The sequence below is a fragment of the Cinclus cinclus genome, chromosome 16, assembly GCF_963662255.1.
Source record: "Cinclus cinclus chromosome 16, bCinCin1.1, whole genome shotgun sequence".
NCBI lineage: Eukaryota > Metazoa > Chordata > Aves > Passeriformes > Cinclidae > Cinclus > Cinclus cinclus.
Window position 1 is genome coordinate 6,750,687 of NC_085061.1, and position 15,942 is coordinate 6,766,628.

General features: G+C 41.5%; 1 protein-coding gene across 1 annotated transcript in view; it reads left to right on the top strand.

Annotated features, from left to right (window-relative positions):
- The first annotated feature begins 7,387 nt into the window (after positions 1-7,387).
- The window catches only part of BAIAP2L1 (BAR/IMD domain containing adaptor protein 2 like 1), a 35,399-nt gene continuing 26,844 nt past the window's right edge, over positions 7,388-15,942 (top strand). Inside the window, exons 1-2 of the mRNA XM_062503709.1 lie at positions 7,388-7,438; positions 15,389-15,464. Of these exons, the coding sequence (XP_062359693.1) occupies positions 7,388-7,438; positions 15,389-15,464 (127 nt within the window). The remainder of the gene's footprint in view (positions 7,439-15,388; positions 15,465-15,942) is intronic.

A 15,942-nucleotide genomic window follows, 5' to 3' on the forward strand; every position in this document is an offset into this window, starting at 1 on the left:
ACCTTACCTTTCAACAGAAAGTGGAGCTGTACTCCGGGAAAAGTTCATTGCAAGGACCCACCTCAAAGGCCAGACATGTCCATCACCCCTGAATCCAACAGCCAGGGTTGTTACCCTGCCGAGCCCACCTGCCCTCTGCTCCCATCCTCCTGCCCAGCCCCAGGGCACCGACGGCCGCCTGCGCTCCCATCCCATGCTAATGCTCAGGCAATCTACAGCACAGCCCTCCGCCTAGTTCGGACACTTGGAACCGAAAAAACACGAAATCTAGTGATGGTTAAGGGTTTAGAGCCCCACGGGTGGTGCCCAGTGATTCAAACCAAGGGCCGGGCCAGCGTGGATGCAACCAGAAAGTCCCAGAGCAAACCCGCCCAAAACCGGGTAGATTTGAGCCATCTCACACCTCTTTGCCCTGAAGCTAGGGACCGCTCCTTATGATACAGCCCATACATTTGATTTGCAAATGAGAAAGCTGAGCAGAAATGAGGAACGGCAAGCCAAACTTTCAGGAAATCCATAGGAACTGAACTGACTACAACGAGGCCAGTTAATTAGGAGCTGAGAACCACTTGTAAATCACTCCAATTTCCCTAAGCATGCTCTTTTCCCAATCTCAATGGCACTGGGAGGTATTTTGACCCTAGAGCTATCACCTTTCACACAACCGGTGATTAATCAATCATCCTTTTCATCCAAACCTCCCAGACTGCCTTTTGCCAATCTAATCTAATCATCACCCCTTGCAGAACAGTCACAGCCTCCAAGAACCTCCTTCCTCAGGCGTTTACGCAAGCCAGGGGTGGGACCCCCAGGGGGACAGTGACTGTCAGCAGCTGCTTTGGGTCTGCTGTGGGGACACCTCAGAACACAGCAGCAGCTGCACAGACAGGATTATAAACACCCACCACGTGCTCCCAAGATCTGCGCTGCTCGACATCAACCATCGCTGCCCCTGCATTTTCTGGAAAGCACTGAGTATTTTCACTGGCCAGTGGGTGTCTGGAAACGAGGAGTGGGCAGGCACAGCAGTGCTCGATTCCTGGAACAGCAACTGAACATAAGAGGAGAAGGCAGGCTCATAACGTGTCCATACAAAGAAACTTCAGTATGCTTAATCCAAGAATATCCATGTATGTGTTTGAATCCTATTTTTATTACCAACAAATAGAAATGGATTGCTTTTTTTGGTATCACTACCACTTCTAAAAAGTGTTCACAATTAAATGGCAATACGGGAAGAAGGTAATTGTAATTTTTTAATAGTTTATTAATACATTCTATCCTGAATATATTTCTAATAATTCTCTATGACAGCAAGGTTGCACAAAAGAGAGGGGTTCATGAGCTACACGTTTCTTTGTAATATAAAAATGCAGTTCTAGGAGTTTTGCCAATTTTAAGTACAAATTACCAGTATTATGTACTTGATTTTTCCTTTCCTTGCTGTGAAAAGGAAGAAGTAAGAACAGTACCAAAATTCTCTGAAAATCCTCACAGCAGTGCTACTTTACACCTGGTGTACATTTTGTTCCTACCCCAGCAATAGTATCACAATTGAGATTTTTTTGCTCTACCCCATAATAAGCACTGACAATTCCTACTCTGGTTCTAGCACAGAATCTCTTGACACCACTAAGACCAGCGGTGAGCAGATCTCTGTTTAGCTGCACAGCTCTACACTCAGCCCCAGGGAAAACCAGTTTATCCATTTGGGACAGTGCACACCTGTTGTTAGTTAATCCCCAGCTGGCAAATTACAAAAGGGAGAATAACAAATACGTAGGTATTTAAAATAATGTGTTTTCAGCATGACTCACCTCATAAACCCCTGGAACCTAAATGGATTAGAAGTTTATAACAGGAATTTCACCAGGATGTTGGCTTGCTACTAGGGCTGGCTTCCAAAATAAAGTTACAGATCCCAAGGCATATTTACATTTCAATAACGTGAACATACTAACTGCACTTACACTCTTGAGAAAAAATTCCAAGGCTGCGTCTGAGCAATATAAAGGCTGTTTCATTCGCTTACCACTAATATCTATCTTGTTTCATTATAAAGCACTTGAAGAAAGCCTTATGCATACAGATAATGTGTATTTCTTTTCCCCCATAGTGCATAGCTCGCTTGCCATCTAGTGGGCACAGCACGTGAATTAAAGCACAGCTACTCTCGGCAAGAAATGAGCAGTCACAAAACGTGTGGGTATAACAGCTTTGAATTAAATATTTCAACTAGCAACAGAAAATTACTAGCATAGCTAGCAGGACTGCCTGTTGGATTCCCTTGAATGCTAAATTTTGTCCAAGTCCTAGGAAATCTCATTAAAGAAACCTTTTAAAAACCACTTTCTTCCGTACCATACATTGTTTTTAGTCTCAAAAAATGAACCACAGTGATGAAATTAAATAATAGTTCATCTTATAATACTGCCAAGATAATTTGCAACACGAGACTATTGAGACACAAAATACAAGCATCCAAAGCCTTCTTCTTCAAGACAAAAACAATCTCATTTTTAGTCTGGAAAAAAAAGAGTTTATAAGAGGTATCTTGCACTTCCTTGATTCAACCCCCCCCAAAGCACAGTCAATTAATTACATGTTTAAATTAAGAATTTGATTAAGTGTCTTCCCTGTCCAGAGAGCTCAGTATCTCATTGACCTATGAGTCTGAGTTACAGCTCATTTGCTTTGAAACCAGCCCAGGACAATGAACAGCACAGAACAAAATGATTTTGTGCTTGCTTGCATCAATTTAAAAATGGAGTAAATGCTTTAAATGATCCAGAGTTGAAACAGACTGAAAGGGTCAGTAACCCTTCAAAGTTTTGTATAATTCTTTCAAAGGATACTTTGTATAAGTTTTAGTATGCTTTTGCATTGTCAATTTTAAGGGGATTAAATACTTGAAAAATTTCTTCTAAGAGTCAAGAGAGGGCAAAAAATATCTATCAATAAGAATTGACAGCTTGTAGAGTCCCTCTAATTTCCTGTTCAGAAAATTGTATTCTGCCTCTGTAGTTTGAAATCATCAAATAACACACTGTGTACGTTTTTTTTTCCCTTAATCAAGTTAAACATCTGCTAATGATCACAGGGGATGAAATAGGCCACAGCTGGCTAGATCATGCACATGTGATTACTGCTTAGCCACAATTTATGTAATTAGTTACAGTCCTACTAAGCTACTTAAAACACATGTTAAAGATCTAATGATGAGCTGATATTAATGGGTCTTCACAGCATGCTTAAATACTTCCCAAAGAATGTTGGAATATGTCTCTGACATGCAAACAGGACACATGCAGAAAATGACTGTACATCAAAAAAAAATACTGCTTTTAAAAAAACACATGTGTTTAGTCAAGGGAATATTTCTGAGTATGCATGCTTTCAAAAGATGTATCAACCTAGAAGATGGATCACCCTTTTCTCATCACAATCTGTTATACAGCACTGGAAACATATGGGGAAATTTTTACTGTAGCTATTCATGTTCCAAAGTTTAAACCCAACAAGGGAGAACTGACCTTCTGGAGGGAATAAATATAAGCACTTGTTTTGAGTGAGTCCCTCGACAGCAGTTTTGCTATATCTATGTGATTTTGCCTTTGGCCAACATGGAATGAGCTGCTGGACTAGGGCCCAGAGAGGCACTTCCCAGCAATACCTGCAGAAAGCCAGGTTCAGATGCTGGCAGCCTCAGCCCCAGGGCAGCCTCAGCCTGGCTGCTCCTGTTCAGTGCCTGCCTGCCAGGGGCAGGAGCACTTTAACCACTGCAGGGGTGAGACCAGGACATGCTGAAATCCAAGCCATCATTTATAAACATTTATAAACAAGGGAAACTGTTGGAATTATGCATAATTACAGTCCTTCAAACATTTCAGTTTATCATCAGGGAAGTGTAAAGTGAGGCAGAACGACAGGTAATGAGGAAGGAGTTTTGTTTTCTCAATAGGCAACATTATAGTCAGAGCTCTCCTTACAAGCCAGAGGATGCCTGTTGAGCACGGGAAACTCAGTTGGAAGGTGATATGACACAGGGGATAGACCAACACAAAATATTAAACATTATCTCCTATAACAGTGTGGAGGATTTTCTTTACTTGTCAAGTTAGAGGCTCTTTCAAATAAAACTTTCAGTTCTGTTCCTCAACTTTTCCTTCAAAATTCAACTGGATGAAGCCCTGAGCAATCTAATGCTGAAATTAGCCCTACTCTGATGGGGACTGGACCAGCTAAGCTACTAACCTGGCAAGTTCCCTGAACTATTCTTGAGGTGCAGTTATTGCTTGAGACAAAGTACACAGAACAGATGTAGTTATACTACAGGATGGGTTTACCACCAAAGAAAGACTATTTCCTTCTTCTCTTTTGGCCAACAAATCCATACCTGTTAAAAGTAAGCATCAAAAAAAGGTAGTCAGATTAATTTTAATTCCAATCAGTTCAGAGAGCAGATATGATTAATGATCAGAACTAGACTCCTGCTCTGAACTCCTCTCCAGAGCAAAGTTAGCAAGTGTTCTTCAGAATCCTTAGGAAACAATACCAAAATGTATAACCTGAGAACTCAAACACCCAAACTTCAGTGTAGTTGATGAATATGATAAACCAGAAATGTCTACATAAAACAATACATCTCACAATAGTATGTTTATTACAGATGCCTGCAGGAGTATGTAGGCAATGGAGCATGAAGAGATATTTAATACATTTCAGCTTGGTAAGCTATTAAACATTCTGTCCTGATCACACCAAACACTTTGGCTGTTACTAGAGGACCACCACACGCATGTTTAAATGTAAGAGCATCCTTAAGCAACTTGCAAAAATGAAACCTCATTCAATCATTCCAAATTCCTGTTGTTTGGACACATCAGGATTGACTTCAGCTAAGTCAGTAATGTAACACTAATCTCTACACAATGTAAGATAAAAATCCCCTATTAAGAGAACAAAGCCTTTGCATTTGTATTAGAAGCTCAAGCACTATTTTTTCCTAGTGAATTTGAAAATTTATGGTTTATAGCAAAGGCCTGGATACTCAAAGGACTGGATTTGGCTGTAAAGTTTCAAGTTTTGCAGTCACAGAGTAAAGTTAAATATCTGAACTCTTTGTAGTTATTTTTATTTTAATCTGGAGTTAGATTAAATAATAGATGCAATCATTACCCCAAATTAAGGATTCTGCCCTGCTAGCTTCATTTCCCACTTAGGTATTCCTTAAAAACTGTCTTTTCTAAGTTTCTTTTTCTTTTCTCCATTGTTTTACAATTGGTATAATACCGTATTATTTACGTCCATCTTTGTTTTCCTTTTTTTTCAAATAACCAACAACACTAAAAACACAAAAAAATACCTAAAACTCCAAAAAAACGTACGCTCAGAAAGACTACAGAAACAAATACCAAAGGTCATACACAGAAGTAGGAAATTCAGTAGAACTTTGAAATATTTACATCTGCTTACAAGGTAAAAAGAAAGACCTTTACAACCGTATATTTTGAAATGCTGGGGGTTTCCAAAACATGTTAAGTGCTGTAACAAATGCTCCTGTTTATATAAACTATCCATATTGTTTCTGTCTCTATGCATACTCCATTTACACTCACATTGTAATTTACTAAGAGTGAATTTAGCAAGCCAACTGGAAACAAACACCCTGAATCCTGGGTGAGATCCCAGAGCTCCACAGAGTTCAGAGGAAAGAGAAATGATATGCCCCTGCTATACACTACACTCCCAGTTCCTTTAGCAGGAGTCAGGGAAGGAAAAGTTCTTTTCTGTGTCTTCTTTTGGGTACCTGCTCCCTCAAATTTGAACATCACTCTATCAGAGAGTAACATCCTTTTCAGGCACTGGCATATGGTAACACAAAAGTTGGTAGCATCCAGTCTGTTTTCAGAGTTGTAACAAACCCTGCAGACAAAAGACTTGGGGAAAAAAACAATGTGACTCTTCCTGCCATGCTCAGGGCAAGCAGCCACATCACATCTGACAGATTGTTTGTACAAGCAAACACTGCTTAGAGGGAACACCAACTGTAGACTTGGGCCCAAAACAATCCATTATGGCCATAGGACAACATTATGAATTAAACTTAAACTACAAAGCAATTAACACCATACATACCAGAAGTCTGTGAAGACCTCACCTGGGAGTATGGAGTCTCCTAAAACCCCCTTTCTGCCCTGCATTTTAGCTGTGTTCAAGATAACACTTTAAGTGCAAGGTGTATCCTCAGATGGTAAATTATAATTGGAATTCTAAAGGCACCTCCACGTTTTCAAAAACATTTTTGCAGCTCTCCGAATCCCATAACAACTTCCTCCCTCAGCAGAGTCCAATATCTAGGATTCTGATCCAAGTCCAGTTTTTATTGCTGCAATAAAGTGATGGAAACAGAGAAAGACAGAGAACAAGAGGACAGCCAGCGTGTGAGGAGGGCGATTACACCTCACACACTCGATACCCAGCACCATAACCTAGTTTTAATACTCACAGTTATGAAAATTCCCACAAAGCTCTTCAAGATAGTGCCACTATTACTTTATCAGAAAGGTATTCCAATTGGTATACTTTAATCTCACAATCTCTGGACAATTTATGGCCCACAAAAATTTACAGCCTTCATCACTACCCCACTCCACGAAGGACTCCTAAGCCAGTTCACAGAGGAAAGATGACTGGGGTGTTTTATTGGGTGTGTATTTAAAACAAATAGAAAACTTCAGCGTGTAGCAGGAAGCTCGGGCAGTGCTCTAGATCAGGATTCGGGAGAAAAACATTCGTGTGCATTCCTGCGGGGGTCTCAGGAGCGGGAGTCTCGCCCTCTCTGCTCTCCCTCACGGGGGGTTGCTGCAGAAGGAAGCAGGGAGACCGCCCCGCACCACCATCGCAGGGGCCACGCTAATTTACTTTAATCCATCCCTACTGAACCCTCACTTAATTGCTGGGAGGAAAAGTTTACCTCCGACTTGGCGGGGCACTTCCAGCAGAGCTGCCCCCTGACAGGGCTCCCACACGGCCCGGACAGCGCTTCGGCAGCGGGCTGGGAGCTCCCAGCGGGGGAAGCTGGGCGGAGGACGGAGGATGAGGAAGGAGGTGGTGGCGGCGGCTCAGGTAGGGGCGGTCCGAGCCGAGCCGAGCGCGGTGAAGCGAGCCCGGCCCAGCCGGGCCCGGCCCTCCCCGCCCGCCGAGCCAGTCCTGCCGCGTCGGGAGCGGCGCGCAGGGCCCGCCCCGGCCCGGCCCGGCCCGGCCCCGGCGGCGCTGCCCGGCTGGTTCCGCCAGTTTTTGACAGTCGGTGCACGGGGGCTGAAGCGGCGCTGCGCTGGGCTGGGGCGTTCCGCAGGAGCGAGGTCTCTCTCTCCCCGCCGGCACCATGTCCCGGGACCCCGAGGAGGTGAACAAGCTGACGGAGAACACGTATAAAGTGAGTGCGGAACGGGAGGGGCTGCCCGCGGCCACCTTTGCCCCGGCACCCGCGGCTCCTCACGCGGAAACGCAGCAAACTTTTATCTTTTTTTTACTCTTCTTTTCCTCTTTACTTTTTCCTTCTTTTACTCTGTGTGTGTATGTGTGGGTTGTTTATTTTCCCCTTCTCTTTTTTTTCCCCCCCATCCCCGTTTGCCCGCCGCACGGATCCCGTCCGGCCGCTCCCCTTCCCCGTGGCCGGGGCTCCGCCGGGACCAGGCGGCTTCCAGACCGGTTCCTGCCTCTGCGGCAGGCTCGGTCCGACAGCCAGCCCTAATTCCCTCGCTGCGTTTTGGTGATAAGGTGCTTTGGAGATCCTGGTGCTTGTGGTCCTCTCCTTGAACAGTTTCTTCGTACGGGCCAGAGCCCAAAAATGGCTCAGCGCAGAATCAAGTTGCTTGTCAGCGTCCCGAGCTGATAATCAGATTTATGATGGTGCACCGAGCACTGCCTCAAAGTACCGACTGCTGTGGGTAGTTCAGTTCATGTTGGGAGGCTTCAAAACTTTCCAAAATGCCTCGCTATTTGTAGAATTAAAAATATTTTGTTTATGGGCACCAGACACTTGCTCTGAACTCTCTCTCCTTATAAACACACTCCTTCCAAAACACGGCAATTCTAATTTGGAAAAATTCCCTTGAGAATCATACTTTTGGTTGGGTACTGAAGTAATCCATAGTTGTATCTGTAATCCTCATTCTGTACAGTGTGTTGTACCAGAGAAAACACTCAAATTTGCATGATTGAATGCATTTGCAAATTTAACTTACAGCTGCACTGCACTTGCAGCTTTCAGCCCTAAGGAAAGCTTTCTGATGCATTGTTCCATTTCACTATTTACTATTTTTTTCTGGTTTATTATCAAATGTTTTCATATTTCTGAAGATGTTGTCATCAGCATTTAAAGTTTTCTGACAACATTTACTTGGAGTAAATTTTTCTGTTACTTTTGTTGTTCTTCGACACACATTTAAGTCAACTTTACCCCTCCCTTTAAGTAATCCAGTTATATTGGGGTCAGGTTGTATTTGCTGTTTACTTTCTTTGGACTTAGATATCAAATTAATGCAAAACTATTAAAATAAATGAGATTATCTGGCTATAAATTTTGTCCTCCAGAGCCAGGGCAGAAAATCTTAAACAGTCTGGTGCTTTTTGGTATCAGTTACGTTTGTGGCAAGGCCATAAGCAAACATAAATTCCCCTCTCAGAAGAGCACCCTGTAAATACAGGCTCACAGAGGAGAAACCTGGGAAGCTGATTGTTCAGGGCTCTGCCAACAAAGGAGTGCTCTACTCTGTCTATTGACTTCTAGAATGTAGTCAAAACAGTTTTATAGAGGAGAGGGGAGAAAATCTCCTGTGTGTTTTAATGGATATAATTTAAAATAGGCTTTAAAGGAATGAGAGACCTTTAAATAGCGAAACCTTCCCTGTTATTCAGTACTTATTTCCTGGGAAAGTTAAAGTTTTAGTTTTGTTTTCTCGACTAACTCAAAGGGATCTTTAAGATGGAAATAACCAGGAAAACCACAAAGGAATACAAAGTTGATGTTGACAGTGTGATGAAATGTCTCCTCTGTAGGTATTTTGAGAGGTCTGGCATGTTGCATCACATAGCTCGTACTCACAGGCCTGGAAACCCTCCTGCCCTTCCCTCATTAAAAATTGAAACTTTATCCAGATAAGGAATAAAGGCTGCTTCAGATAGAGAATGGATTTGGGGTCCACTTTAAAGCAGTTATTTCTATATCAAAGTTGAAATCTTGAAAGCAGTTGGTTATCCTTTAGGGGCAGAGAGCAGGAGCCTGTGTATTCAGCACTGGCTGGGACTGTAATCACAGCTCCCCCATCTAAAACAAATGAACACCTCTTTGTGCCGTGCTCCAGCCTGTGTGGAGAGTGCTCTCCTTTGTTCAGCAGTGCTCATGGCACTTCTGCTCCTTCCTGGGCCATCCTAGCAGTGCACTGCCTGAAACACTGTGCTGGGATGGGCAAAATCCAGAGCAGAGCTTCTGCTTCTCCCACCTGTAAGAAGAAAGGCTTGGTCTGAGGAAAAACCAAATCAGTGCAGTGATGGCATCTGTGCTGCAGGACCAAATACTTAAGAAGGCTTAAGACTTCTCAGAAAAAAAAAAATAATTTTGATGATCTGGAAAAAAATAGAAAATTAAATTGAATACCTTGCTGGCCTGCTATTTTCAGGGGGGGTAGGGGAGTGTTTTGTGGTTTGTTTTTTTTTTCTTTCTTACAGTGCTAATCCATTTGATTTATTAAATACATAGTAACCTGTGTTATACAGAGCTTCAAAATATATTTACAGAAGTCATCAGGTGGCTGAGTAATGCCGTTTTATTTTTATCTTGTTCTTCCCTTCTTCTGGCAACAACACCAGAAAGTGAATACCTCAGTGTTTTTCAGCTAACCTGACTAAATAAACAGCATAATTCACAAATATGTGTGCATGCACAAAAACCAAGGCTGACATTTACCCTTTATGTAAGACCTGAAGAATCACTTTAATGCATGATAGGAATGGCACGTGCACAATGGAGCCCAGGGGTGTGGGAGCCTATGACTATAGAGGGCCAGAGCCTCCCTTCTGCCAAGGAACTGCTGAGAGCTTCCCTGGTATGATAGTGCCCTGCCCTGGCAGCTCCTGTGGGGACGTGGGGGGACACTGTGGCACCCCTTGATGCACAGGTGGTCACTTGGTCACCCCAGAAAAGTGGCCGTGTGTTGTCGTGTCCCTGCAGCCTGTACAGGTTTTCTGCTGTAAGTGGGGGAAACTTCTTGGCATCCGGCTGTGCTACACAGAGTGCAGGGGAAAGGGGACAGGACAGGAAAGTGCTGAGGGACAGACCTGTCCTTCTGCCTGGATGGGCCAAGGGCTGGGCAGGCAGCTCACAGTGCTCCTGTGGGGTGAGGTTTCCAGAGCTCTTGGTAATGGCATGATTGGTGTTACTCATCTAGGATTTAAAAGATATATCTCTCTGTATTCAAGTGAATCTTACCCAGAAATTTTGATTATCAACCACAGCACACTTTAAAAAAACCCAGAACACCTCCCCCCAGAAAAAACCCTTTGTTCTCCCCAGAGGCATTGAGAATTATTTTGGTAGGCTATATTGTTTTATCACAGAAATATATCTAAAAAATTGAGTTTAAAGTCCTAAATTCAATGTTTCTGTATTTTAAAAAGGCTCACAACTATATCAAACTACTGGACTTATGTATCAAACTTCAAATTCACCTATGGTCCCAGCTTAAGCTTAAGTCAGGCTGTTGCTTTGCATCCCCGCATTATAAATCTAACTTGAGGGAAAAGGAGCCTTTGGGAGTTTGTATAAAAGCCAGTTCTTCCTCAGTACAAATTATTTAGAGTTATGCCCTTACTTAGAGTTATGTCTACTTGAGGTCTGTCCTTGGGCGTTTGTTCATAACCTGAAAAGGTTTGTATTTGAAACACATTGATGGATGATGGATAAATATTTCTCTTAAACAAGAAATGTTCCATCAAGACAACTAAGAATTAGTCATAAGAATTAGTCTTTTTGAATAAACACTGGCATCTTGATTTAGTCTTTTCTATTCTGTTAAACCTGTTTTAAAATAATATTAAGCTAACATACAAATGAGATATCTTAACATGAGATGTGCTGAGGGCTCAGCTGTGCCCTTCTGAAAACTGTATCATGGATTTCAGGAGCTAAAGGAGGAGATGAAATGCACTAATATACAGAACACTTCAAGTACAGTAAAGCATAGTGTTATTTCCTTTTTATACAGCTTTTGAATCTTCTCAAGGGGGGTCACAGACAAGTGTGGCAACACTAGAGACTTCTTTAAAAATTTACTCATTTTCAAATTGAGAAATAACAATTTAAACTAAATCGTTAGTAGCTATACAGAGCTTAGCTATGAATAGCTGTAGTGATGGTAATAGGAGTGATGGTAGACATCAAGATCTACTTTTCTCTCTCTGGTAGTTTTCTGATTTCAGAATTCCACCCAAAATACTTTGTTATTTGCTCTGAGTGGCTGCAGGATGTAAACTTGAAACTGCAGGGAGTCTTTGCATTGTTTAGTTGTGTTCATACCTGCTGAGCTATTGTTCAGTGAGGTGTGTCTTTAAGTAAAAAGCAAAGCTGAGCGTTTACAGGAAGGCACTTTTACAATGCTTGTCATTTGTTTTGAAGATTAGCGTTGTTTATATGACTATCAGGAACTGGGGAAGATGTAATACCCACACACAACAAGTGGAAATTCAGGGCTTCTTCCTCTTCAGCCAGCTCCATGCTACCAGGCTGGATAACTCACACTGGTTTCATGTGCTGAAAGGAACACAGCAACTCTTATAACAGATTCTATGAGGATTTAATGACTCAGACGACCAGAATAGGTTGCTCTTATGCTTTTTTCCCTTGGAAGGTCACTTTTGCCTGCTCCAAATGTCTCTGCATAAAAGATGTTTCCAGTTGCCTGTTTTGAAAATGTTTCCCTTTATTTCCATTCATCCTAAATAATAGAAAGCTGTAGGATGTGATCATGTGCCTCCTCTTCTCGTTAATTATTCTGTTCATGAGAGGTAGTGTGTCACTAGAATATAGGACACACGATTGACAATTAGGAGGCCCTGTTTGTCTGCCTTACTCTACAGGCAAATGATGTGTTGTGAACCACTTTATCTCTCCCAAGCTCTTTCTCACTTTATGATGTTTATTTGGATTAAAACAAAGGTTTTATTTCCATGTCCTTGTACACCAAGGCAGATAAAAATACTGTTATTTTCTGAGACTTTTGACAATTATAAATTCATGGTTCTCCTGATCAGAACTTTTTTTTGTTCCTCTGTTCTCCTTTTTGAGAAGTTCTGATATCTGACTTTATTGTATGACTTGAAATTTTGCACTGGTGTTCAGCCTCACTCATTTTTGTGACCTTTTCTTTGGAATAAAAGTAAGAGAAGCTATAAAGCTTTAAGACAGGGTAAGAAAAAGTACCTGTACAAATTGATTGGAGTTGCTCTTGTCTCCTCTAACTTCTGAAGATGAATAAAATACTACAGTAATTTTAATTTATCTGAAATGTCTTGGTAATATCAAATCTATAGCTCATTCTGAAGAGGGAGTTGCCTGTGACAGTTTCCCTGTTTGATGAAGTGCTCTAGATACTTCTCCTGGACTTCAAAGACAGACAGTGGCTACTTGTGGTTAATTGTATAGAAAGACCACTAGAAGCCTGGCCAGGATTTTAGTTTGCTTTGAGAATCTAGTCTTCAGTAGAAAGGAAAAATATCAGGTATTATATTTTTTTTCAAATGTATGAAAGGGAAATAATCTGAAAATTATTTCATCAGGCCATCTTGGAGACATGGCAGGGGGATCAGGGAGAGTTAAGTTTTTCTATTGAACAGAAAGCCCTGATTGAGATGAGCCTTGCCCAGTGCTGTGAGGATCAGCTGAACCCATAAACCAAACTGTTAAACCAAGCAGATTCCAAAGGGGCATTTCCATTGCAGAGGTTTTCGCCGTTTCTCAAGCATTCATGTCCAGGGCCTGGTTCTGCTGACAATGAACCCCTGTGGCAGTGCAAAGCCTGAAACACTTCCAGAGACTGCCTGGGCTGATGGAGAAGAGATCCATTAGTTGTGCTCCTGCTGCTGCTGTAAGTTGTTTCTTCACCTTTATCAAGGGTCTTACCCGGACCTTGAGCAGATGTGATGTCCTGGAGCTCTTCCTCTGGGTTCCCTGTGTTCCACTGGACCTGCTGTATCTCCAGAGTGTTGTCTGTGTCTGCTGTACACAAATACCTGCTCTGGATCAAGAGACCTAGTGAAAAACAAGAGCTGTGGGGGCTGGCTTCAGAGAGGGGAGCTGTTAAGGGTAATTTATTGGGGTTTTTTCACTTCCTCCTGAACGAAAAGAACTGACACAGGTGCAATCACCGGTTTGAAATCTGAATTTGAAGATGTCAGGAAAACTGGAATCTTTACCCCTGAATGCTTAAGACAGTCATTCCAAAAATCAGACTTCAAGGCCAATAATTATCATGTTATTCTTAGAATTCTGGGGTAGGTGGCAATAAGGAGTTTTACTCTGTAAATTTTTGTTGTGAGGAACAGGATTAGCATAGGCAGAATATTTCAAGATTATTTTCAGTATAGAGTGGCAATTCAAGGTGGTGCTGGGATTCTTACTTGCCATGGACACACACCATCATGGTACATCTTTTTTTCCCCATACCCTTGAAAATACAGGACTCTTTATCCTGAAACAATCCCCTAATTCATCTTTATTTTTTTTTCCTTGTGATTCACTGACTCCATGTAAGTCAACAGACATCGTCTTTAGTACATTGCTGGGAAGAAATAGCAAAAAGTTGGAATAGGAAGAAACGACTTGCTCCTTGGAACAAGTGTCTCACAGTCAGTGCATCAGCAAGGAGGAGAGAGCAGCCACAGCAGCAACACTGGCAGCAGCAAATTCAGGAGCTGGGGCAGGAGGAGGGATGTTCCCAGACACCAGAGCCTGAATATCCATCATGTTAAGTTGTTAGAATAGCCCTTGGCATTGTTGGCTCAACCTGAAACATGCTTTCCCAAATGATTTCTGGATGTGGTTTGTGAGTTAACACAAATCAAGAGCCTGGGGACAATAGCTGGTTTGTTTGCAGTGATTGCATTTGGGTGGGTGAGAGTTTAATGGGACAGACCAGAAAACAATCCCAGTTGCATTTAATTTGTACACAAAGGCAGTGAGGCCAGGTGTTGTGGCTACTTTTGATGTAATTTATGATATACTAGAATTGGAATATAATAGTTTATATATTTTTAAAAATATATTTTTACTCAATATGACAAAGTATTATTGGAGTTAATCCTTCACTTTTTTTGTTCATCAGAATTCAGGTATAGTGCTGTCTTTGAAAAATAGTAAAATTCTGTCTGCATGGCCTTGCCTGAAAATCAGATGTGACAGTATGGCTGTTCTTTTTGGGTCCACCTGTGTACTAAACATAAATATTTTCATTCTGTTAGTAGTACAACAGACAAAAGCTTGATAGTGTTTCGCTTGTCTTGAGTCTTGTATTTCTTGTAAACAGAAAGCATCTGTTTTGAATTCCTTGAACTTGACAGTTCTGCTGTGTGAACAGTAATGAGTGGTGTCATAAAAGTATTGCCATAAAAACAGTAAGAATAACAGAATGGTATCTCATGATCTTCTTTTCATGACAATATAATTTCACAGAGTAATGTCACAGCCATAGTTTTGTTGGAAATATTCTGGGGAAAGGGGATCTAGAGTTTGCTAGGAACAAGAGCAGTGCTGCCTGGAGCTGCTGGATTTCAGATTCTGGTTGTTCCAACCAGTAATTTTATTTAACAGTGAAAGCAGCTGCAGTGGATTTCCACCCCCCCACCCCCTTCTATTTAAATCATCATCATCGTCATCATTTTCATTTTCTTTCTGAAAAAAACATGGCTTTGCATAAATTTCAAACAAACAAAAAACACAGCAAAAACCCCAAAATAGAGAGTTAATTTCCCTAAATGTGTGTGTAACACAGAAACCACAAAGAATATGAGCCAGAGATTTGGTGAACATCACCTACCATAAAAGGTGGTCTTGCACAAACTTTGATCACATACTTTATATCCTTTTGTATTATAGACAGCCAGACTCCTTTCTAACCCCTGTTGCAAGAACTTTTTTTTCCCCCATATATTAATCTTAAATGCTCAGTTTCTTCTCCTTTCCATCCTTTGTTTTCCTGTGTCTCTCAAATCCTCCAATTTTCATCCATACATGGAGTTCTCAGTTGTAAACGAGGCCTGAGTGACACTGAGATTAATACACCCACTGTGGAATTGCCTTGGTTATAAAACAAATTTTGTTTTCTTTCACTAGAATGTTATGGAACAGTTCAATCCCGGACTGAGGAATTTAATAAATCTGGGGAAGAATTATGAAAGAGCTGTTAATGGTAAGTTTTCCAGGTGCTATTTAGAGAGAATTTTTCATTTTCATTTAAATATACATATTGGATATGAGGGTTGTGTATATAGGCTTAATTCCCTAGCTGGACTTTGGATGTGTTTAATTAAGAGGGAAAACACTCCAACTAACAAGCACAGATATACAAATATATGTACCTTCCCTCCAGTCTTTTGGGGTTTTTCCACTGTCCTGGAGAAGTTGCATCACAAACACTTAGGCACAGAGCTCCTGCAAAATAAACTGAAAGTGGGTTTAAGTAATCCACATAGGACTAATAAGTGAAAAAAAACAGAGTTATGTAAATTAGGTGTTATTTTTTTCTCTCTCTGAAAATATCTTGCAGAGATATTTCACATTCTTAGATGTGTTCCTGCTCACCTGCACATGTCACTACTTAAGTAACCCTGAGTACAGAACAATATGAATTAGTTCCAGTTGCAGGAGTGGATTGATTTTTGTCATAG